General features: G+C 40.5%; 1 protein-coding gene across 2 annotated transcripts in view; it reads left to right on the plus strand.

Moving 5' to 3' along the window:
- LOC132974467 (ADP-ribosylation factor-like protein 15) overlaps nucleotides 1-23,386 on the plus strand; it is a 99,147-nt gene that overhangs the window by 28,741 nt on the left and 47,020 nt on the right. For both annotated transcript variants that reach the window (XM_061038543.1, XM_061038542.1), the window contains exons 2-3: nucleotides 12,949-13,093; nucleotides 14,364-14,423. In XM_061038543.1, coding sequence (XP_060894526.1) covers nucleotides 12,949-13,093; nucleotides 14,364-14,423 — 205 coding nt within the window. The remainder of the gene's footprint in view (nucleotides 1-12,948; nucleotides 13,094-14,363; nucleotides 14,424-23,386) is intronic.

The raw sequence follows: 23,386 nt of genomic DNA on the forward strand, positions 1-23,386 counted from the left end.
CTCTCTCTCTCTCGCATTTGCTTACTTGCTCGCTCAACAACTCACTTACTCTTCTCCAGAGTGCTGAATAATGAGATTATGCCTTTTTTTTTCTTTATCATAATTGTAGATGATATTGTTTGATTAGTGTGCCATTATTGTGTGATCACACAGCAAGCTTTTGTGTGATATATTCAGAAATTGAGTTCCAAGAGTGGTGTTAGTGATAGATCTCCTCGCTGAAGCTTGGTGGAGCTCAGTCTACTCGAAAGCCCCGCCTCTGCCACCAGGACCAGGCCTCCCGGGCTTCTAAGGGCGCACTCGCACTAGGCAAACCCTACCGTTCCCAAGCATGCTTCATGATCATGTAAAGCCATGCATGTGTTGTTACAAATAATAATAAATAAATGCGTGCGCATGAAGTAAGTAGTTTAAAATAATCAATTTCAATCAATTTTTATTTGTATAGCGTCAACTCATAAGTGTTATCTCGAGACACTTTACAAAAAGCAGGTAAATAAGTAGCTTTCAATATGAAAAATATAAATGTAAAGAAGAAAAAAAGTCCAGCACACAGGCATGGTCTCACCCTCATTATCCCAGACGGCAGAGGACCGGAACTGTACACACATTATCACTGATGTAGAGATCCATTATAGACTAACACAGAAACCATAGCACCACCAGTTTTTATATATTCCAATATCGTGCATTAATCATCAAGTGTGATTAAGGAACACAGACACAGAGACAAAGATGGCTGTTTAACACATTTTGCTTTCTCTTTACTCAGCACATCTTCATCACCTGCACCTATTTATTGTGTAAATGAGTAAAGTGTGGAAATTAAGTCAGGGCATCTCCCACATGATCACTATGCCAGTATCCTCATAATTGGTGCAGACAGAGTTTCCCAGAGTGAGGGGGAGACTGCTGACTGATGTGAGTGCTCTGACATTGGGATGTATGAAGATATCAGTGTGGGTGCTGTGAATATATACTCTAAACACTGCAGATACACTTGTTCATAATGATAAATGGAGGATGTTTTGGCACTGCAGGAGGACTGCAGCAGCAATGTAGTGTCATTCTCTGATTTGTATTTTGTTTTTGACCCTACTACTGTAGCAAACACACAATATGTGCTCCTGACCATGTCCTCCTTTTCTGGGTCAGAAAGGACATTTTCTTATATCTGGTTGTTGCTGTGATTCAGGGCTTGAAACTCTGTAAATATGCTTGAGTGAAATCACCCACCTGTTACTGCAGGGGGCTTAGGAAGCCTATCGATAGTGGTTCACCATGCTGGAAATGCTCTCAACTTAACTTTCAGCCAACCTATTGACAGGCTAAGAGCTGGAGCTCAGTTAGGTTTAAGCCCCTTGACAAACCGCTACTTTGCACCTGCCTGTCAGTTCAGGCACGTGCATTACTATTTATTTTTGAACTGGGTGTGTATGTGACTTCCAGCTAGCCTCAAGAGGATGCCTTCCGCATTGGCTTCATTCTTCAGCACTGGAGGTTGCCACTTGTTGAAACCTCTGATCTGCTGGCTTTTTTAATGCATTTTCATTCTTGAGGTGCATTGACCATTTAATGTTGAATGTGTTCGTGTAGAGGGCAGCTTATGGGGATGATCCACATGCCACCGTTCCAGTAGGATCATGATTTATAAAGGGTACATCGCGTGCAGGTGTGCATACCTGTGGTTTTATAAAAAAAATCTGTTCCAGGTTTTGGGCGCAAGTACACTTTTAGTATGGATTCAACGCACTTACAAATGAGACCCCAGGGTCTCTACTGCATTCTCTATAATCAGCAAAGCATGTTTGGACACATACCTTTTGAATTAATCAAGTGGTATTGTGTATCCCTGACTAGATTTGTAACTACCAAGTGTTTGTTTTCTTCAAAGTAAAGATGACAATGATGATTTTATATTAAGTATTCAAAAGGTTAAAGGAAATGGGGTTTGAATCACTTGAGATTTATTTTCATGCCAGGTGTGAGCTGGAATCGATCTTAGCTGGACACAGAGAAAGTCCATCTGGATACAGGGAACTGAAAAGGTCTTCCTGACATGGAAACATAGCAGATGCACAAATGTAGAATTTGTTTTAACTGTAGCCTATAGCTGTACCATTCTAGAACCTGTGAAATGTTATGGGAAGATGTGCACAGTAATAAAATAAGTAGCACACGTTTTGTCACAGTAACTTGAGGAGAGATTGTTAGACTCTGGCACATTTCGAGCTGAGAGGAAACAAAAGCCATCTGTTGAAAGAAGTTGTCAAACATTCAACACTGTAATTGTCACTTCTCTTGAAGCCAGCGGTCTTTGATGTGTTATGACTAATTTCTTCTTCCACCGCTGACACACTGGGTGCTCCCTTAACATCCAAGTGTACTCATACTACTCAAGGGGCATGATTCTTGATGAAAGTCTCCGTCCATTCTCCTTTTGACGTCACTGTTTGTTATTAACTTCTATTAATGGCTTTTCCATTTTGTTGAGCCTTAAAGCCTCGAGTGGCTGATCTAGCATCCCTGTTCACAATTTATCAAACAGAATTAATCTCTGGTCATTGCTATAGTTTTTTTTATGTATCCCCAAAAGAAGCTTTTCTCCTGTCTTGCTTAATCTGCACACTCTGACGTATTGGACAAGGTCATCGGGGACGGGGATATTGTGAATGAGGATCGTGGCAAGGCCTTATTTGTCTGTTGTGACGTGAGGAATAGTTCACTAAAATAGTCAAACATTTTCTGTATCCTGTGAGAATCTATTTACTATGAAAAGGCTTTTCTGCTTCCCCCTTCTACTCATCAACCTAATTCTCTGCTACCACCCTACGTATAAAAGCAGATTTATTGTTCGGTTGGTCCCCATCAGGTTTTTTGTCTCAGAGGGGCCTAGAAATAGTTGATGGGGAGGGGTCTTTCACATGTAATGACAACGTCCTTAAGCGTGAAACTTTCCCACACTTGTTTCGGGTAGAATGGGGGCTCTTAGATTTGTTTTGATCAAAAATCTAGTTAGTCGTCGATAGATATGCTGTATGAAAATGTTCCATAACTGATGTAAGTGGGACAAGTGCCCCCACCCATCCACCCACCCTTTTTATGTCTATGAGATGGGGCGCCCCCCCACCCCCCTTGGTTCTTGCACACTGGTTTCAGGGCCTTCAAAAGGGGGCCCCTCAAGCTTTGATCCTCTACATGGGTGCGAAAAAACATCTTTTTGCCCTACACTGTGCCCAGGAAACCAAAGTTTTTGCCGCCGCCGTATGCTAATGTAGCCTAGCTAATCACCCTTCCCAGTTACAAGATTTATATACCATAATGGCGCCCAGTGGTACCCCTTCAATTTGGTGGCCCCTTATCTAGCCTCCGGATGTCCCATGGAGCAAAGGTGTCTTCTGTCTGTGAATGCAGCTGCCTTGCCACCACCTCAGCCCCTTGCTTTCTTTACAAAAAGAGGGTGACATGAAAACAGTCCTGTGGGTGGGCCCCTTAATTCTGCCCCTCTCATTCTCTGCCTAATGTACTTTTCCAGTAAATGTCATGAAAAACACAGGAGCTCCAAGGTAGTCTCCAGACAGATAAATGTGTCGGGGGGAAAAAAACAGTGGGCCCTCAGTCCCCTCTGTCTAGTATTTTGGATTATTTTTCTACCAACATCTTACCCATCAATACCATTTGGTCTTCAACCAGTTACACAGCTGAGCTTCCTCAAAGTGACTGAGAAAATACTTTTCAAACACAGCTTCATTTATTATTCCTATCCATGCCTCTTTTTTTCTTATTCTTTTTTTAGGCTGTTGGAATTATAATTCAAATGGTGTTTTGGGACACAGAGCTTATGAACTTTGTGTCTTACAAACGTACAAATGTCCCCTCACCAACAAAGCGCAAGTTGAAGCTATAGGGAAACACTATTCATCCTCAGTCTGTGCTGTGGCCCACTCCGGGCCCCTTGAATGGGACAAAAGTGGAGCTCGTGTAGTGCTGGCTGAACTTGCCGAAGCACTTGGATCCGTACCAGGATTTCCTCAGGTGAACTCTGGTCTAGCTTGTTGAAAGGGGGAACATGTTCTTTCCAATAAAAGGGCAATAACTCAAGACAAAATCTACTTTTGGTCAACTAAATATGAAGTGTATGTGTAAACTGTCTTTGGACGTTTACTTGGAGATTATAAATGTGAGGAATGGAGATACACACTGACTCCACAAAAAACACAGACTCCAAAAAAAAGTTATCACGGGCAGTTTTTGGTGATGTGCTTCTATTGAGGAATATAATTGCTTCTCTGACTAAATGCTTTTTTGTCTCCTTAAAATGGCAATTATCTGTCCCTGAAAAAAAACCCAGTATTAATTATTAAGTCAATCTATATACACTAGTGAGTCAGAGATAGGATCAGTTTGCTTTAACCTGACATAGGAGAGCACTTGCACAAAATTTGCAAGTCTCATTCCGAGCATTCAAGTCTCTGGTTCAACTCGCTATAATAATGTTTATTTGTGGCTATGGTAACATTAACCTTTTTTTCCCCATTTAGACTTCTGTTCAGGTTTTAACACAGGGTTTCCAAAATGTCTTTTGTTGAAGATATATTTCATCAGTTCTAATTTCTACACAATATATAATTTTTGTGCACATCTGCCGTGTTGATACGAAAGGAAAAACAGACTCAGTCACAGACGCACATGCATTAGAGTTGCAATGGTATGAGAATTTACCTTTACCCTGTCTGTAATAACTGCATTAGAAACATTACAGTACACATTCTTACCAATTTAAATTGTTACACGTTACAGGATTAAAGAGACATTTTTTTAATCGGAAAAAATATTTTTTGTAGTTTCATAAAATTGGTTGTCCTTTATATGCTAGAATTAAATAAATAGAAACACTTGCAAGGTAAGAAAATGCAAATGGTATAATATCATTAATTTCCATACCATTTACCGAAAGGTATTATGGGCAACCTGTTGTTCTAGGTTTTGCCCACAGTGCTGCAGGAAATTACGTCTATTTCATCACAGAAATGAATTCAAAATCATGTTTCTGTATGAGTCAGTATGTAATGCGTATGTGAACCATAGCAGCGGGCACTTACTGCCACATCCAGATGGTGCTGAAACAAACAGCTACGCTGTAGGACCCCTCAATAGGAGCGTCTAGACTGGTCCCTGACCAGACAGATACAGCCTCCCATCAAATTAGTGTTTGTCAGATTTATGGTAATGGTCCGCAACAGTCTTCCTGTCAGTGACATCAAGATTTACAGCACTGACACCCATCCCCAACCCCCCGGCTGCACAAATACACAGACACATATACACAATCCTCATTCTTAGCACCCTCTTTATCCCACTGGCTCCTACAAATACACCCTCCCATGCTCCATCCTTCATCTCTTAGACCACGCTCACTGCTACAGAAAAACTCTTAACACACCACCAAACCTCCTCTTTTCAACCGGCAGGAGAAGTTGGGGATGTTGTTGCATGTGTACATTAGAATGGGAGAAAGGAGGTTGAGGCCATGAAGTTCTGCAGTCTCCACCTTTAAAGGCACCACAAACCCCAGTAAAAAAAAAAGACCTACTCAGGGTGGCAAAACCACCCAAGCCCCCTCTGCCTCCCTAACAATGGCTTGTGTCAGGGTTTCCTGTTAATCCTCTGTGATGAAGCTTGAGTGTTTTTGGGGTGAAGGGGCTGGGGAGGAGGGTGAGGTGGTGGTGCATAAAAATGCAATCTTGCAGGGGGAAGGGGGTGCATGAGAGGTTGGTGTAGTTTCTGGGTGACCCAAAGATACTGAGCGGTGAGAGTTTCGAGGGGTTACATTATTAGTGGTGTTGGTGGTGCAGTGCTAGTTGAGTCCATGTACGTGGATTAGCATCGCCTCCTCTTTCATTGTCACTGTTTTTCGGGTGGTAACTCGATCCTTGGGCCCTAGTACAAGTGAGCCCAGTGGGAAAGGCTTCCTGACAGATCCGTTCTCAGCCCAAATTTCCAAGGCGGCTTTTCCGCCTTTGATCTGACCTCCTCTTCAAACATGCAGGGTCACAAGCTACCATGTAAGGCAAGATAGTAGAAGGCCAACACTGGAGCTGCTTACTGAAAAAGCAGGGGGGATTGCTCCAGGCTGTTGTACAGAAATCTTGCCCCATAGTCTAGACATGCCATGGTTGTTTCTTAAAAAGTGGACTTTACTCTCCACATTGTCAATTGATCCCCTTACCTCATTCTGTCACATAAAACTCCACCTTGTATCGCAGTTCTTAAGTTGCAGGCAATACTCATTTTATTGCTGCATTTTGGAACTTTATACTTGTTGCGGAAATCTATTTTTCTGCGAATGTTCCAGTATGCATCCTTACTCGTATTGTAATAAAATACTGTTGCGATTTCCTACCCTTTTTTCTTATAAAATACATAAAAAATGGTAATGTTAAAAACACAAATTGCTTTTTTTAAAACCAGAAATCAATATTTCAGGTACAGTAACTGAGGCCATGCAATTGATGCATTGTGTTCCAACAGAAGCTGGGGGGAGCTCTAGCTTCATTTCTGTGCCTTTTTCGCAGTGTGTGTGTGTGTGTGTGTGTGTGTGTGTGTGTGGGTGGGTGTGTGTGAGTGTGTGTGTGCATGTGTGTTTTCCAGCTTGTCTCCTTGTCCAGACACCTTAGCATCAGGGCTATAGTGTTCGTGCTCTTAAACGAGGGCCAGACACAGAGAAGTGGGATGAATGAATTTCTAGCTGGGTTGATAGGAGAGAGAGGTAGAGAGGGAAAGTGAGGGAGAGCGTGCTTGTTTATAAGGGAATACTGTGCCTGCATAACAGTGACAAGCAAATCAGCTTTAAATCAGGGCCTCCCCGAACAAACACCGACACATGGGCATAATGGGTTGTGTGGTGTTTTGCCGACTTAAGTAAGACACGGTCTACTTCACCAGACTAGATGTTGAGCTGGTGCAGACAGGGTCATCTTGTTAGGGCTGTATGTCTGTCATTTCAGTTCAGCAGGTCTCTATGATATTGTTTTTCTAGATGTTGAAATTAACAGTAAACACTTTCATTATTAACTACATAAAAAACATGCCATGCAACTGGATGTGCATTGAGGCGTGGAATGGGAGTGTTGCGAATACTCCAAATGTTGTAGTGCACTCTTTCAGTGCATAGGTTTCTTTGTGTGTGTGCGCATGTGTGTGTATGTAGGTGTCTGTGTTGGTAGAGGGATCTATTTCTGAAGCAGGGGTAATGAATGGCACCTGTTTAGTGTCCTTAGTTAGCAATCATTTTTGAAGTGCAGTAAATTTTGTATGTCATCCTCTACAGCTACAGTTGAAAGCATGTCACAGTGCTCATCACAGAAAACACATCATAGTGACAAGCATAACGCATCTGGTATCATCTAGCCTGCTTCCTCACTGAGGGGAATGTGGTGGTAAGGGGTTTAGGAAGTGTGATCAAAGCATCAGGAGGACTTGAGCAACCCAAAGTCTTGGTCTGACTATGTTTCATTTCACAAAGCAGAAGAAAAGGTGGTTGTGTTGACGAGGTGTGCCAGTGTCCCAGGCCTGAAACCATCTGTGGTCGTCGCAGTAACGACTAAGCATGGGAAGTCCAGCGAGCAGCCTTGTGTGTCTAGCATGTCTCTCTCACCTCTTAACGAGAATGGCATGCAGTGCGCCCCCACACACCCCTCTCCCTCACTGTACTGAGCCACTCTCTGTCCCACCGTGCACCCCCCATCCAGCTTCAAAGCGGCAAATAACAACAACAACTGAAGGGGGGAGAAGATGAATGAGGATGAATGAATGTGCCCCTTCCATCCCCCCTTTAGCCCGTGCAGCCCCTCCACCTCCCTGCTTCCCTCTACCCTGCCTCTCCTCTCTGACAGGCTATCTTCCTGCATGCCCTTCTCCAATCCCGCCCTCCGTTTACCCCTGGTTCTGCAGTCCTGTGTTATGACTGTGGCTGGTGTGTATTACACACATATCTGTTAGCGCCACTCCTCCGCTGGGATGGCCATATAAAGGACTGTCATTTCCAAAGGTCACGAGTGAGCCCTGAACACAAGTGTTGTCCCGACACTTGGTCTGGAAAAATAAAAACCACCCGCTTGCCCGTCCGTGTCCTGTATCTATCTGTCTGTGGAAGCTATGACTCCCAGAAGCAAGTGTCTCATATGTCCTTTTCCTTTTCTCCTCCCCCTCTCTTCTTTCTTTTACAAGCTCCACTGTTGTTGGGAAATACACATACCCAGCTTGTGTAATTGGCAGACGAGGAGGAAGTTATAGTTGGTAGTTTGGTCTGCCTAGTGATGCCTGAAGTGTTTCACTGAACCGTTTTTTTTTAAGTCGGTTATTTTAACACTCGTTAGCACCACTTCTGTGATGCGTGTAAACTGTTCAAGCATAACTGTTGATGTGAACCATACCTTTCAAGAGGAAGTGCGCCATGGCACAGTTGTGTTGAGAAATCAGAATGAGATACTTTATTTAAAAATGTGGAATTGATGCAATGCAACCCTTTGCATTTGGATGTATTTTTGATGCAATGGCTTGTGTGTGTCTTAGGTGTAGGCTTAACAAAGTATGCTTTAGATTTGGCTTCAGGTAGTCAACCAATCTACATCTAAATCTTGTGACAGATTTTCTGTAGCCGTAGTTTCCGGATAAACACCCCCTTTTTATGACAATATGTATCCACATCGTGGTGACTGAGTCATCAGGAACTTACTGCTTTTAAACCAGGGCACTATAATTATTTTTGATTTGCAGTCCTTAAGGATTTTCTGGATGACTCCCAGAGTGGATTGTTTTCATCTAGATGATGATCTGATGTCTAATTTCCCCCCTTTGAACATCCCCTAATATATGTTCCTTAAAGAATTTTACTGATTACTTTGAAAGCTCAGCAACACAAACACTACAGACGGCCACACACGCAACAAGCTAACATGAGGGCAGTGTTGCTGTGAGGTTTCCGTCAGCAGAGAAGAAAAAGATTCGAGGGTCGGGGAGATATCAACTAAAGAGAGTGAATCAGTAAACTTTCTTTTTTTAAGTTGTTTTCTGGGCCTTTTTGCCTTTATTAGACAGGACAGCTGAAGAGAGACAGGAAACACTGAGTTGAGAGAGGGGTTCATTTAGGTCCATTACAGTGCTTTAAAGAAAGGCATCGGCCAAAAATCTGAATCAGCAGGTCAGACCAGGTAAAAATTGGAATCTGTACTCGTTCTATGATTGATTATGAGCATTTATTCTTCACATGTGGCGGAAAATCTAAATGCACATATATGCAGCATTTCTGACTGCAGGACTACTTTTTGGCCATATGCTGCATGTGTCCTTTGCTGACCCCAGTGTTTTGAATTTATTTCACAACTGAAGCAGGGAGAAAACCAATCCATAGAAACTGGAATCTTGTTGGGGTACCTCAGATTGGACCATGCTGTCATGACACTGCCCGTTCTCCTGTCCTGTGCTGTGGCTTCCCTCTAACTCACATTTATTGCCTCTAAAAATAAAAAGTGATTTTCTCTAAAGAGCATGGCTCCTGTTCTGTCCGACTACATCAGGTGAATTTGTAACATGATGAGTTGTGACTCACTTATTATAACAGTTTTCCATAAAATGTTTCAACTCCAACTGAACCTGTCAGTTTGAAGAAGTTGAACCCTGTGCCTCAAACTATTTCCATATATGTACTGTTCAGATATCTAGAGGGGGTCATATGTTAATAGTATGCAAATGAACAGAAGGTCATGTAAGATCAGCAGTCTCCACGGTGGTGATGCTGTAGTATATGGTATGTCTGTAATGTTTTAGGGTAGACATTGGAGAAAAAGTCACTGCTGTAATTATTTACCAACTGATGTGCATTTGAACTCTGATTATGAGCTGTATATTCTTTTTTATATTTTTATGTGTATTCTTTTAATTAACAAGGTAATATTGTCTAAAGTTGTAGAGTTCTGGGTCTGCCCTGACCGCTCCCACACAAACACTAGTACACTAACAGTTGTGTCCTCTGCTTCTGTTGCTGCTCAAGTCTTGACCCACTGCCAGGAAACCCAGTTATGTCACCCATTTAGTTTCCTGACATCTTGAGGGCTATGGGACTTGTTTTTTTCCTCCTTTCTGTCAATTATCTTTAACGATACTTGAATCTGAAAAATGCAGCCTGGCTGTGTCTTAAGTTATCTTCATATTTGTCAGCGTTTCTCATTTACATAAAGCCTAGCTAATCAGCTTTCACAGTAACAGTGAGGTAATGTCTGGGCCAGTCCTTTAGGGAGGCACAATTAAAACATGTCCATTCCTATCAGAGGAAGCCAATAAATAAAGTCAAGCAATGGCAGACCTTTTATGGATTGTATTTTGGGATGAAGTTGCAAGATTTTATTAGTTTTTCTCAAAGATTACCCTTGTTTAATCAGACTCTTTAACAGCATCACCACCTCATGCTACACACTGTGTGTGTTTTTTTTAAGAACAAAACCCTTTCCTGTGTAGTTACTGTGTAATTTTGTATTTTTTTTATTTAACTGATGTAAATATGTTTGATTTGATTTTAACTTCTATTTTTATTTTTAATAATTATATTCCCATCCCCTGTTTTCTGGAGCTGCTGTAATGCACAAATTTCAATAAATATCAATATTCAATAAAGTTTATCTTTATCTTTATCTTTCCTTAATGCACACATGTGGCGAGTGGTAGTATCATTACTACCATAAAAAAATAAGTATCAATGATAACCCTCCACAGGCATATGTTTTCATCAGCTTCCAACAGGTTCAGAAGGGCTTGGGTCTGGTAACCACCCTCTAGCGAGTATTTTAAGTCCCTTTCAGTAGGTGTGAACATACTGTACATCCAACAACATTTGGATAACTGTTGAATTTACAGTTTTAATCTCAGCTGTTGGTCTGGATGCCTTTAAGATTTAGGGAGGTAGTCATCATCCAATGGTCTCAGTTGATCTCTCGGTAACAGTGACACAGCACTCTGACTCTCAGATCACTGCTTGTGGGGTTGACAGGGGAGGGGCATGTCTCGAGGTAAGCAAAGGTCTTTGGACATATTTACTTTTCTCCTGTGAGCATTTTGAACAAGCTCTCCTCGTCAATCTTGTGCTGTCAGGGAAGGGCCAGGGGTGGGAGCTCCCATCCCTCTCGATCTCACAGGGCCCACTGTGTACACAGGGACCCTAGGGTCAGGCCCTGGATGCTCCTTTCACTGTTGTGAAATCTGCCGTGTACAAGGATCAAGAGGGGCTGGGAGTTGTTCTGTCTTTCTTCTCCCACATAGCCAGTAAGGCTTTTGCATTCTTGTGATTTTGTCCCAGTAATATTTCATAAGCATGTGACTAAACAACAATCCTCCAATTCATAGAAACTTCAAAGCTACTCCTATTCCTCCATCTCACCTCATCTCAACCTCCATGTTCCTTAGGAGGACCATAATTTCATGGGATTGACAGCTGGGGGGCAGATTGTACCTTCTGTACAAATCTTTACTTTAGAACAGACAGGTGGGGGCAGAGGCTGCAAGAGGAGCAAAAAGCATCAAAGAGAATAGAATGACCTCGTCAAGCCAAGTTTTAACATGTGATCCCCCATCTGATGCGCGTGTGTTTCTGATCTTACTGTTTTTCCGGAATAGGAGAAAGTTTCCTGTTTGAGCAGACTGTTGGGTTCACCAAAAGTCTGGGGGTGGGGTTGCTCAGGCAACGTCTGGTTCTGTTGAAGCAGATTCCCCACATCTCCATCAAACAGCAGCTTTGTTTTGGCATGGCTCTGAAAACTGACCCTGGTGGTCACTGATGTTTGGGGGTATGCAGAAGAATCAAGGCTGCAACAGTCCAATGGTTGCAGCAAATGCTGCTTGTCATAGGAAAATTCTTGTACATTTTGCTTGATCAATCTCCATATAAGAATTGAGCTAAAGTTGGATTCAAATTTGATTGGAATTCTTTAAGATGTGCAGGCTGCCTATTTACAATATTAATTTATCCTTTCATTTGTTTATCTGCTTCTCCCTGTTTTTAATGGCGTGCCCAAGCACACCTGGAGAATGTGTGCACAGATGTGAAGCAGTTCAGGTACACGTGTGTGTGTGTGTGTGTGTGTGTGTGTGTGTGTGTGTGTGTGTGTGTTTTCCTTCCTGTCAGAGCCTTTGATTGAGCAGAGTAGCAGTGTGTTGAACAGGGTTGTCTCCTGACAAAGGCAGTAAGCAATCTGTGTTGATGTTCTTCCACCTGAAATGTGATACAGTGGATGGGAGAGAGAGAGAGAGAGAGAGAGAGAGAGAGTGTGTCTTCCCTACCTTGTCCAGACTGGTTCCTGTCTTGCTAATAAAAGAGATCTTCTTTTGGTTTTGGATACTGATCTCTCCACACACAAGTTTAAAGACCTCGTTCACGGTTCACACTGCATTTGCCCCTTAATGTCTCACAGCAGGTCCTCAGTCCCAGGCCATGACTCATGGAGTGACAGGTCTACCTCTGGCTGCCATAATGGCCAGTCATACGGGGCCCACACACACATACACACTGCAGACAAAAACATGTTACGTTAGAGTGTAGATGCATGCAAGTAACGCTTGTAATCCCTGCTACAAATTATTTCAAGGTCGACTTTTATAAATTCTGTTATAAAATGAATGAAACATCTATGTATTCATCTTACATCAAATGACAATCAGGAAGTGTTTCATATACGACCAATCTTTGATAAGGTTTTCATGCTGCATCATACTGAGGCGGCTTTAGTGGCCTTCAAAGCCTTCTTACTGAGTTGGAGATGCACTAAAGCTTAGACCAAGACGGTTTTACTCAAGTCCATAAGTTGTTTCTATTTAAATGCTAAATCTTAATCATACCTGTTTTGTCCCAGAACAAGTGGTCTTTTCAAACATTTTAATGATTTTGTTTGTTTGTTTTAGTGTTTCCGGGCACTGTGCTGTAAAGGACCTCCACCGCCAAGACCAGAGTATGATGTGGTGTGCATTGGCCTGACAGGCGCTGGAAAAACCAGCCTGCTCTCACGTCTCTGTAGTGAGGGTGGCGACGGCATTGTACCTACAACAGGTATGCTCACATATCCTATGAAACAGAAGAAAAAAAAACAGTTCTATAGTAACAATGTATGTATGCTCTTAAACAGAGTCATGTACCTCCTCTCATGTAAGCTTTCAAGAACACATTGTTCTCTCGATGAGATTACACATGGATAATGCTATACAGGTATTACTGCTTTCCAATAGGGGGAAGCATGTCTTCAGTATCCTCCAAGGTCCCAGTGCTCAGTGCAAGAACACTCTGCTATATCTCACCAGCCAATATTCAGCTTCTTCTTCTGGTCAGGTGGGGGTGCTGGTGTGAAGTATGTCCAGAAGAGAAGCCAATAGGGTTAGTTCATCATTCTCTTGGTAGTCAACGCTTTGCTTTCCATATACTCGATGCAGTCCCTCAAGGATACTGACTCTCTATCCTCCCTTGGCTTTGTCAGCAGAAAGCTTTGAGCTATTGCAGAAGTCTCATTTTAGATTTAGTCATTGGGAACTAGCTTAATGAAGAGTAGTTCCTAAATGTGTTGCTTGTAACTGGTTTTCTGTGTCTGCATCTGCCACTGAGTAGACACTTTAAGTTAAAAAAAAAAGTTGATTACTTAACTTGACAGAATAATTTAACATCACTCATCTAAAAATAGATTTAGCTGTCAGCATTGTCAGTGCCTGCCAACATCTACAGAGGGAAGATAAAGAAGAGCAATGAGGGGGAAGTTTAGAGCATTTTCTTTAACTTATTACTTCATCATTTTGCTCTGTTGAAGTGTTCTTAAAAACCACATTTAGCAGTCAATTCACAAGTTTATAGATCATAATCATATGTCCCACATTGACAATTCAGCATAATTTGTGCAACATTAAATCTCTTCCCTTAATGAGTGTCTTTACTACGTATTTCCCACCGGATGAAACTGTAGAAACACACCACATAATTAATATGGCAGCGCTTTAGGCATAGCTTCTATCCGCTAACTCCAATACGGAACAAAACACTTTTCTGTTTAGCTTTTCTTGTTTTTCTGTTGTGCTAACCCGGACCACACAAAGTGTTATTTTCCTTCATTTGTGAAATCCCAATATGATGTCAGTCCTTGTTTTGCTCACCAGCTGGCAGTTTGGAAAAGGTACACCAAATATCGTGAGGAAACTAAATTATAAAATGTGGTGTTTTAAATTTCATTTCCAATATTGAAAGGATACTCTCATCAATCTAACATGTTCTGTCAACACATATGCACAGAATTTCTTTAAATCATTACAGTCACTGATTGAAACTTTTCTCCTCTTAGGTTTCAGCATCAAAGCAGTGCCATTTCCAAATGCCATCTTGAATGTAAAAGAACTTGGAGGTAAGAAATGCATGCTCAGCCCTGTAATGCATTTATGATATAAATTAACATTTTCCTCTTTTGGCACTAGAAATCCACTGTGTGCATCCGTGCCTGAATCTCTTCTAGGTGAAATAGAGTGTGGCTGCTGCATACAATAACCTCAGAGTATCCGAGTATCAGAGAGAATTGCTTAAGTGACTCACCAAAACAAAACAATAAAATCATTTTTTTTAAACCCTGTAAATGTATAACCGCATTTTGTAATGAATACCATGCCAGCGCAAAAAACAAACAAACAGCATTAGTGGACACATGACATTACTGAGTTTTTTCCTGCAATCAACATTAAATAAAACACAGCCTAATATATAATGTCCCCAATTAGCGTTATTTTTTCTTCAACTTTTACGTTATAAAACTTGGTCTGATACAATCTCATTTAATGAAATAAACTGTGTATACCAGGGATGCAGAAGCATGTTAGTTTTTGGCTCCTGAAGCGTCACACCTTTTGGTTGCATGGCATTTGTGTACAGACGTCAGACCTGCTCGTGTGTTTTGAAGTAGCTGTACAATTTGCTCCGTTATTCCTGGAAATGCACCTAACTCAAGGAAGTGGTTTAATAAGCACAGACGAGTGATCTGGAGCTTGAGTCATGTAAACAGAACAAAAGCAATGGGAGACTTCCAGTCCTTAAAGGGATAGAGGGACAAATCAGTGCTTTCCCTTCTCCTACATGTCACATAAGAAAACTCATAGTCTTATTTAGTTGTTTAAATAATTTATGTTTTGTCTGTGGACTTTAGGCACATGACAGGTGCAGTGCATGTTTCCTGAGGCTCACCCAACCTAGACTCCTGAAAAGATGAAAAACATACATGCACAGCTACCAACACACTTAACACACACAAAGAGGCACCAGGGGACCACCAACGAGGGTGCTACCAAATATGGACAGAGTGCATAAGGGGTATTTCAAAAGAGGTTTTTCTGGATTGGTTGAAAGCCAGTCTAGCGGGACATTATTGTGGTTGGAAAAACAGTGATCCCACGGATGACATGTTTGATTTACATAAGTTAGTATGGGCTGCCACCACCACCGCAAAGGATGATGAAATCACTTCCCTTCTTCCCTTTTCCCCCCTGCTTGGACCCTTGCTCCCCTGCTCCTTTTCTCGTAAATTCACAGAGCGATTTATGGTGCCATACATTATGGATGGGTCGAAGATGGTAAAAACAAGCACATGATGTTTTGACGCCTCTTCTGACTACTTATTTGGAGCACAGCTCTAGAGCAGGGTTTCTGTCTGAGGAAAAATGTCCACGTGCCACCCTCTTGATTGGGTGGATGTAGTTCTTGTAGTTCCAAATGTTTGTGACGTAAATGTGGAGTCAGGAGAGTTGGTGCTCTTGCAAAATGTTCATAATGAGCTTTTCAGATTGTTTTGTGATTAGTACAACCCTTTCTGCACTATTAGTTAGAAACTTTCCCAACACTTCCCATTTCTGTCAGTATTTTTTCTCCCTTTCCCCATGGCTGTAAAACAAGCAAACAAGCCTGGTTTAGTTTTATGTTATTTTGCAATGCATCAATGATGCAGAAAGATGATGCAAATTGTGAAGCACAGAAAAACTACTCATGACCTCAGACAACTTATTTTGCACAATACCTTTGTGGCTGGTTCTCACAGATGAGCCTTGACAAGGCAAGGGAAGAAGCGCTTGTTATGGAGCCTGAAGGAGTGACGCACTTCCCATGTATTTCCTTCTTTTCCTAATGAAAAGCCCATTGAATGTCATTACATTCAATGTCAATGATGTATTCTCCCTTTACAGTAGGAAATACAGAGCAAGTCCTGTATGTGGGTTACTGCAAGAAATGTGAAAACCTGCCCCTTTGGTAAAGCAGTAAAAAAATATTTAATTCTTCCTCAGAGAAGTACACCCCGTTATATTTTTTCTAACCTTCTTCTTTGCTTGGCAGGCTGAGTCTGATAATTTTTCAACCCACTTCAAAAAATAGATTTAGGTCCAGGTTTAACAGGAAGGGACACATGGGAAACAAGCAAATGTTAGGGTCAACACCTTTGTCACACACAGAATTCTGGCACACACAGAATTCTTGCATACAGCAAAGAACAGAAAGTGACCCTAACATGGCACTTGGAGTTGGTTTAAGAACAAAACCATTAAAAAGTTGCAGCCTGTGAACCCCAGACGGTGTAATTGACTGCTGACTGTATTTTTTATTGTTGCAAGCCTGATAATGAATTTTTAACTCTCTTTGACCTGAGAGCACTGGGCCGGATCGTCATAAGCCCATGCTGTCCCTTAAACCAGAGGCACAAAGCAGCTTATGTGCATCTGTGATGTATGGAGTCAGCAATGATTCAGACTGCGCTATATGTTTGTCCAACCATGCATTCATCATCGATGTCCCCCCTGGCTTGTTTTACATTTTCCTTTTCTTCATCTTTAACTATGCTTTCCATTTTTTCATTTTCCTCCTCTCCCTTCTGCCTCACATCCCGTCTTCTCTTAACTATTGCTTCTGGAATGTGTTATTTGTTCCATCTTTGTCTCTTTTTCATCTCTTTTAATCTTCAATCCGTTCAAGCTCTCTGTGCTTATTGATTTGAGCACATTGCCTGGCCTTGATAAAGAACCCTGTCTTACTGTCATTATCAGGCAGGACTTTTCTCTGTCATTTAGTGTTTTACATGCCTTTAATTATTCCAGTTCTTGTGGCTTTATGTACAAATGTGTTTTCTTGCATAAAGTAAACAAACGAAAAAAACAGTTCCCATGCTGGTTGAAATTGCTGTAAATGAAGTAAAACCTGTTAATCTAGCAACATGTTTTACAGAGAAAGTAGAATATTTGTATACGCATAAAAAAAGGTAAAGTAGAGGTGAAACAGCAGTGTGGAAGGATGAGAGGACAACATAATTCAATCGAAATTCAAACTTATACTGTAAATTAAATGAATAGACATGTTTCTGCAGACGATTTGCTTAAATGAAACACACGTGGATGCTGGAGAACAAACTGTGTGGTCTTTTCTGGTTAAAACAGAAAAACAAACATCAGGCTTCAGAGTCACAAATGAGCACTGCATTTTAAATTGATTCAACTCTGATGAATTGAAGAAGGTGGTAAATCTTTTTGGGTCTGTCATGGCCTTTTAATAAAAATCAGACAATCATTACAGGTAAATATTACCTGAATGGCACCTATTATCATTCACTTATTATTTAATAATCTGAAAACATAATTGGGAATCAATTGCATCTCAAAAGAGGATTATGTATTCCATAGTAAGTTAGCCTGCACTAAGAGATGGATACACTATGAATTGAATCAGCAGGCAGCAGCACTGCAGCAGAACTGGGCATCATGGTGGTCAAACGAAAGCCCTTTGTACTTATCTGAATAAAATGTATTAATGTAGTCTTTTCAGATAGTTGACATTGAATATTTAGCAACTGGCAACCTTCAGTGTGTCAGGCATTTGTTACCCAGCTGGTGCAGGTGTGGGGATTAGATGGGAAAGGCACCTCCGGGGACACAGGGAGGAATCTATTTAGTGTGTGTGTAGGAATGTGTGAATGTGTGTGTATACTTCTGGACAGTGACATGACGTCAAGTCTAGACGAGCCCTTTCACAGTGAGCTTTCATGCCACGCAATGACAGCTGATGAAGAAGTAGTCCTTATGATTACCACTCGTTGCTGTTGATTCAAAGTGGAGTGTTGGATATTTGCCCCGATATCCTTCTTGTTTTTACAGTTACAAAGTCTAAATCATCCACTGTTAATCGATCTAATTCACATACAAATAATATGACGAGCAAAAAACATTGAAGCACATTTCCTAGTGTCTCTGCCCGGCAGCAGCCAAAGAAAGTATGCGAGTACATCTAAGAACAAAACCACTACATGTAAGTCATCACAGACCCAACGTGGTTCTTGTTACTATCAAACAGGACCACAGTGAGTGTGTTACTTTGCCCTTCAGGGATGCTTTTCCTCTGAATTGGAAAAGAACTGACCAGAATATAAATAATTTGTAAATTGTCATTTGGGTTTAAAGCAGATGTGATGTGTTTGGGTTCTGACTGTTCTGATTTTGAAGTTCTGAGACTAGACATGTAACCGATCTCTATTTGGGGCCTCATTCAAGGATATTACCTGATTTGAGTGTTTTTTTTAAGTTGGTCTGGTTGCTGGAGAGATATCAGCTCACTTAGTGAGTATTGCCATGGTGCCTTTGAGCAAGGTACCGAATCCCCACTGTTGCCAATGCACGGGACCATTTTTGTTGGAATATTATGACCGCATGACTACAATAGCCTCCACCTTTAGACGGTAAGAAAGTAAATCAGAAAGACTCACAGCTTTCTAGCGATGTTTGACATGAATATTACCTATCTGAAGGTACACTTCAAGAGGGTTGCTTTCAGTGTTTGGGGCCGTCAAGGGAGGTGATATATTATAAAAGTTTCTATTATTTGAAAACTTTCAATACAGTCACGTTTTAATTTTGAGACTCCTAAGCATTCATGGTCTCTTAAAAACTTTACAAAAAGCTGGTGTTGTTGTTTGCTGGTTATTGTTCATTTTAATTTGAACTCCACTTAAATATTGACTGAATTAACTGATTAACTGCAATCGAAGCTAACGTCTTTGTTAAAGTACAAGAGTAACTGTGCCCACCTCTGAATATAAAGATACTTCATATAGTTACACATATTCTCTTATTCCAAATATTAAGCTATGCTGGTACGCTCTGTCTACCGGATCTTTAACCATTAAAACCAGATTAAGCAGATATCATTAATGATTTGTTATTGCTTTGCGTAAATGGCAGGGATTGAGCTGTGTTTCAGGCCAGGCCTCACACAGGAACTGTTTACTTAAAAACAGACATTGCTGACACTGCAGGTTGATGAGTGTATCAACAGCTGAAGTGTTTTCCACCTCACTCCAGCTCCCGCCCCAGCTTGTTCCTCAATGAAGTAAGCAAACTTTATTACGAGAGGCCTCCCTCCCCAGTCCCAGCACTCCCTCCCATCACTGTATTGTAGATGTTTTGTTCACAGAACTGTCTGTTTTTCGTTAAGAACACTTCAAAGAGGGTTGCTTTCAGTGTTTTTAAGAGTGAAGAAAAGACCTGATTAGCAACACATTTGTGTTTGGTAGAAGATAAAAGCTGGCAAAAAGCGTAAAAGATTGGAGGCAGAAATATACGAGACAGTGCTGTTGCAGCTGCCTCGGAATCTAAAACCATACCTTCATTGATATCCAACAACAAACAGAACATGCCTCAACAGTAGCCTCACTTGAAACAATATTGGGTAGTAGGTTTTATCTTTGGTCACTCATTTTTGAAACGTAGACCATCACAAGCTGTTTGAATTTTTGAATGATGTCACAAACACCAGTGTGTAAACACAGCTGAAAGACAAATTGAATTAAGGCCAAATAATGTCTGCTTTTAATTTTTCAGTGTAATAGTTTCCTCGTGTTTTACGGGCATTTGCGTCTTAACTTTGATTTATCAACTCATAGTCCCGCTTTGCCAAAGAAAAAGTAATATGATCAATCAAACATGGTTGGCAGCTGAATGTGTGTAACAAGTGAATATCTGCTTTCGTTAATGTCCCCGTTCACTACTATTCATATCATCACTTCTGCAGAAATGAGACATGTACTCTTCAGTTTGGTTAAAAACATGTTTTGAGCTTCACTTTTTGCCCTTGAACGATAATGTCTCCATCACTCAACAAAACCAAACTCCGCCTAAAAAGTGCTAATCAAAGACACAGCCAATATCCCACCCAGCTTCACGGCTGACTTCTCTCCCATTAGACTCTATGTCATGATGCATTTATGCACAGTCTCATTGTTAAGTCTTTGTGAGATGAACATACTGCAGTTTTCTCTCCACACTGGATAGTAAATTAGATGAACAATTAACTTTGAATTTGAATGTTCAATAATTTAAGGAAAGGCAAGCATTTTATAATGTATAAATAACACATTTATGATGACTGTTATTTGGATTCACTGACCAATTGTTTTGTCAATGAGAAGTTAGAAAACAAGACATGTTAAAATTATTTTAAAAAACCTTAACCCATTTCAGCTGAAGTAACTACACTAAGAGGCTCAATGTGACCCATTTGAAAAGTTTTCCTTTTCTGACAACACAACATTAATACGTTTATGGGAAACAATAACTGTTTGTTTTCTATTAAAAAAGTTCTATATTATAATTATTACAACAACATTTGTGATACATTAGTATGTACAGAAGAGTTATATCTATAGCTATCCAGTGGTAATACTTGTATGTAATTGCCTGCTGCAGTTGGCTGTGCATACAAAATGAATCATCACATCTATGAAGCCTAGCACATACATTAAGATTCATGTCTCCCCAACCTCAGACCATGTAAACATGTTTAACATGTGGATATTGCATGCAGTACATTGAATAAGTCATTACATTGCATGTTTCAGACGCTCTTCCTTTTGTTCTAAGGGGATTCAAAAAAAGTTGCTTTTTTCTATGAGGTTGAGAAAGACTGGTGGACCAGGAGACTGATTTCCTCAGATCAGTTTTTGAGCTATTTGATCTGAGAGAAGGTTATTGTCTGACATCACAGACCTGAAAACTAGTTTTGTCTGCACAGTGTAATATTGACTGAAATGTCGTCAGAGTATTGATGAACAAACAGGTTTAAAGCTAAAAGAAAGAATATGGTCTGCAGTGTTAAAGTCACACCAAACAACCTTTCCCTTTACATGCTTTCTCTTTTTTATTTGTTTTGTTTACTTCTTGAGGTTCTATTTGGTATGAAACGTGAGTACATTTAAAGAGTGTCTCACTTTAGGATAACTTCTTGAGTTGTTTTTGAGTTTAGGTTAAATAAGAAACATAACCATAAACCAACATAAACATCACAGATGAACCATTCTGCATCAAACAATCCATCTTGGAAAGCATGGCTCTATTTCCATCAGTAAAACAAGAAGGTAAAATGTAATGCCACAAAGGTATTGTGTCTTTATTGGAATATGTTGTTGTCACGCTTTCCTGCAAAGAAAACAGCTGAAAGTCCAAGTGACCAGTGAACTGAAAAATGTAAATCATATCTGAGGTTACAAGTAGACTTGAGGTGTAAAGGGACCATGGATATGTTACTAATCTTTCTTAATCACTCAGTATGTGATCTTTTTATGTTACCCTAGACTTAGAGACAGAGGTGGGCTTAGTTCATCTGTTAACTCTGTTAACCATTAATCTCTTAACATGACATTAACTTTGATATCAGTTAATCCCGTAAATATTTAACTGAAACACATGGGGCAGTAAGAATGTTTTCTCAATATCATCGTCATTGAAACAACTGCTGTTCTGTGTATATCACTCATGTCAAACATCGCTAGAAAGCTACGATTCTTGTGTGACCATGTAAACCAGCATGATCCATCCAACACAGCAGCCAATATCTACACACCTGTTAGACCACCGACAAACAGAAGTCTCTCTGATTAATTTTTCTTACCCCCGAAGGTTGAGGCTACTGTCCTCTTGCGGTCATAATTTTACAACAAAAACAGTCCTACTGCATCCAAATCCAGTAAAAAGACTTAATCCAAACATATTACATCCATAAAGATTCAAAATGTCCACTGCTGTTCAACTGTTTCTCTGTACTAATTCATGAACTCTGAACTTTTGACTGACATCTCATTTGACCAATTGAGACCTTCCATTCACTGCTCTAGGCTACTATAGCCAATAAGAGGATGAGTAGAGGTCAGCTGACTTGAGTTGCTGAAAGTTAATTGAAGTCATGAAAATAACATTTAATGGAAACCAAATTTAGAGGACAATAAATGTTCCGATATTTTTTTCAAATGAATGTCTACATTAAAAAACTGTTACAAAAAATAACACAGATAATAAATGTTTAATACGGACATGTGCCCAGCTCTTCTTAGATCATGATCTGTTTAGTTCATGGTCTTTGTAAAAGCCATCAACTAATTCAATCAAACAGTCAAAACTTAGACAGTGAATAAGTGAGGCAGAAAGTCTTCCAACTAATGAGTCAGTACTGCACAGACAGTAAGAGACACAGTGTCCATTTTAACGGAAGGCTTTGTGAATTTGTCATGCTGCGAAGACAACCTTTGTGCTTTTTATATATATATATATATATATATATGGTTGCATTGCAGTCTAGAAAATTTACATGAATGTTCTAATGTGCAGGACACTAGACAGCAATGGAGAAAACATGGAACGGTACAAGGTCTGTCTCATGGAGTACTTGATTCATTAAACAGCAGGGCTGCCAGCCTCCCCCAATAATCATGATGTCATGTTTGGAAATCCTCCCATCAGACCAATAGGTGGCAGGAGTTGCCAACGAGACCCAATGAAACAAGAGGGACATTCCACCATTTCCAGACAAAGATGAGAGAAACTTCCTAGTCAATCTCTCAAGTGCCACTTTGTCTGATAGCTTTCCACTCCACTGAGAGGTGTGAGGAGAAGGAGAGGAGGAGGAGGAGAGAAGGAAGGAAAGGGGAGAACGTGAGGGAAGGGAGGCAAATGTCACTGAGAGCACTTCATAATTTAAAAACATTTGCCAGCCTCACATTTCATCACTGTTTGGCAGTTACCTTAATATGAGCAAATGTAACAAAACAACAGTTCCTCTGCAATCCTCAGCAGATGGAGGATAATTTTAACCACACTTGGTGCAACCTTTTAAAAACAAGTGGACCTGCGTATGCAATGTGATAAGATGTGTAAGTGTTTGTGTTTGATGCTAATAAGTTTGGTGAGCATGTAGAACAGGACAACATCATGAAAAACATGTTGTGAAAAGGACAGTGTTCATCTGAGTCAAAGAAAAGTTTAAGTTTTAAAAACAAGATAAAAACAAGTATTTTAAAAGATG

Source organism: Labrus mixtus, chromosome 5 (assembly GCF_963584025.1).
Source record: "Labrus mixtus chromosome 5, fLabMix1.1, whole genome shotgun sequence".
NCBI lineage: Eukaryota > Metazoa > Chordata > Actinopteri > Labriformes > Labridae > Labrus > Labrus mixtus.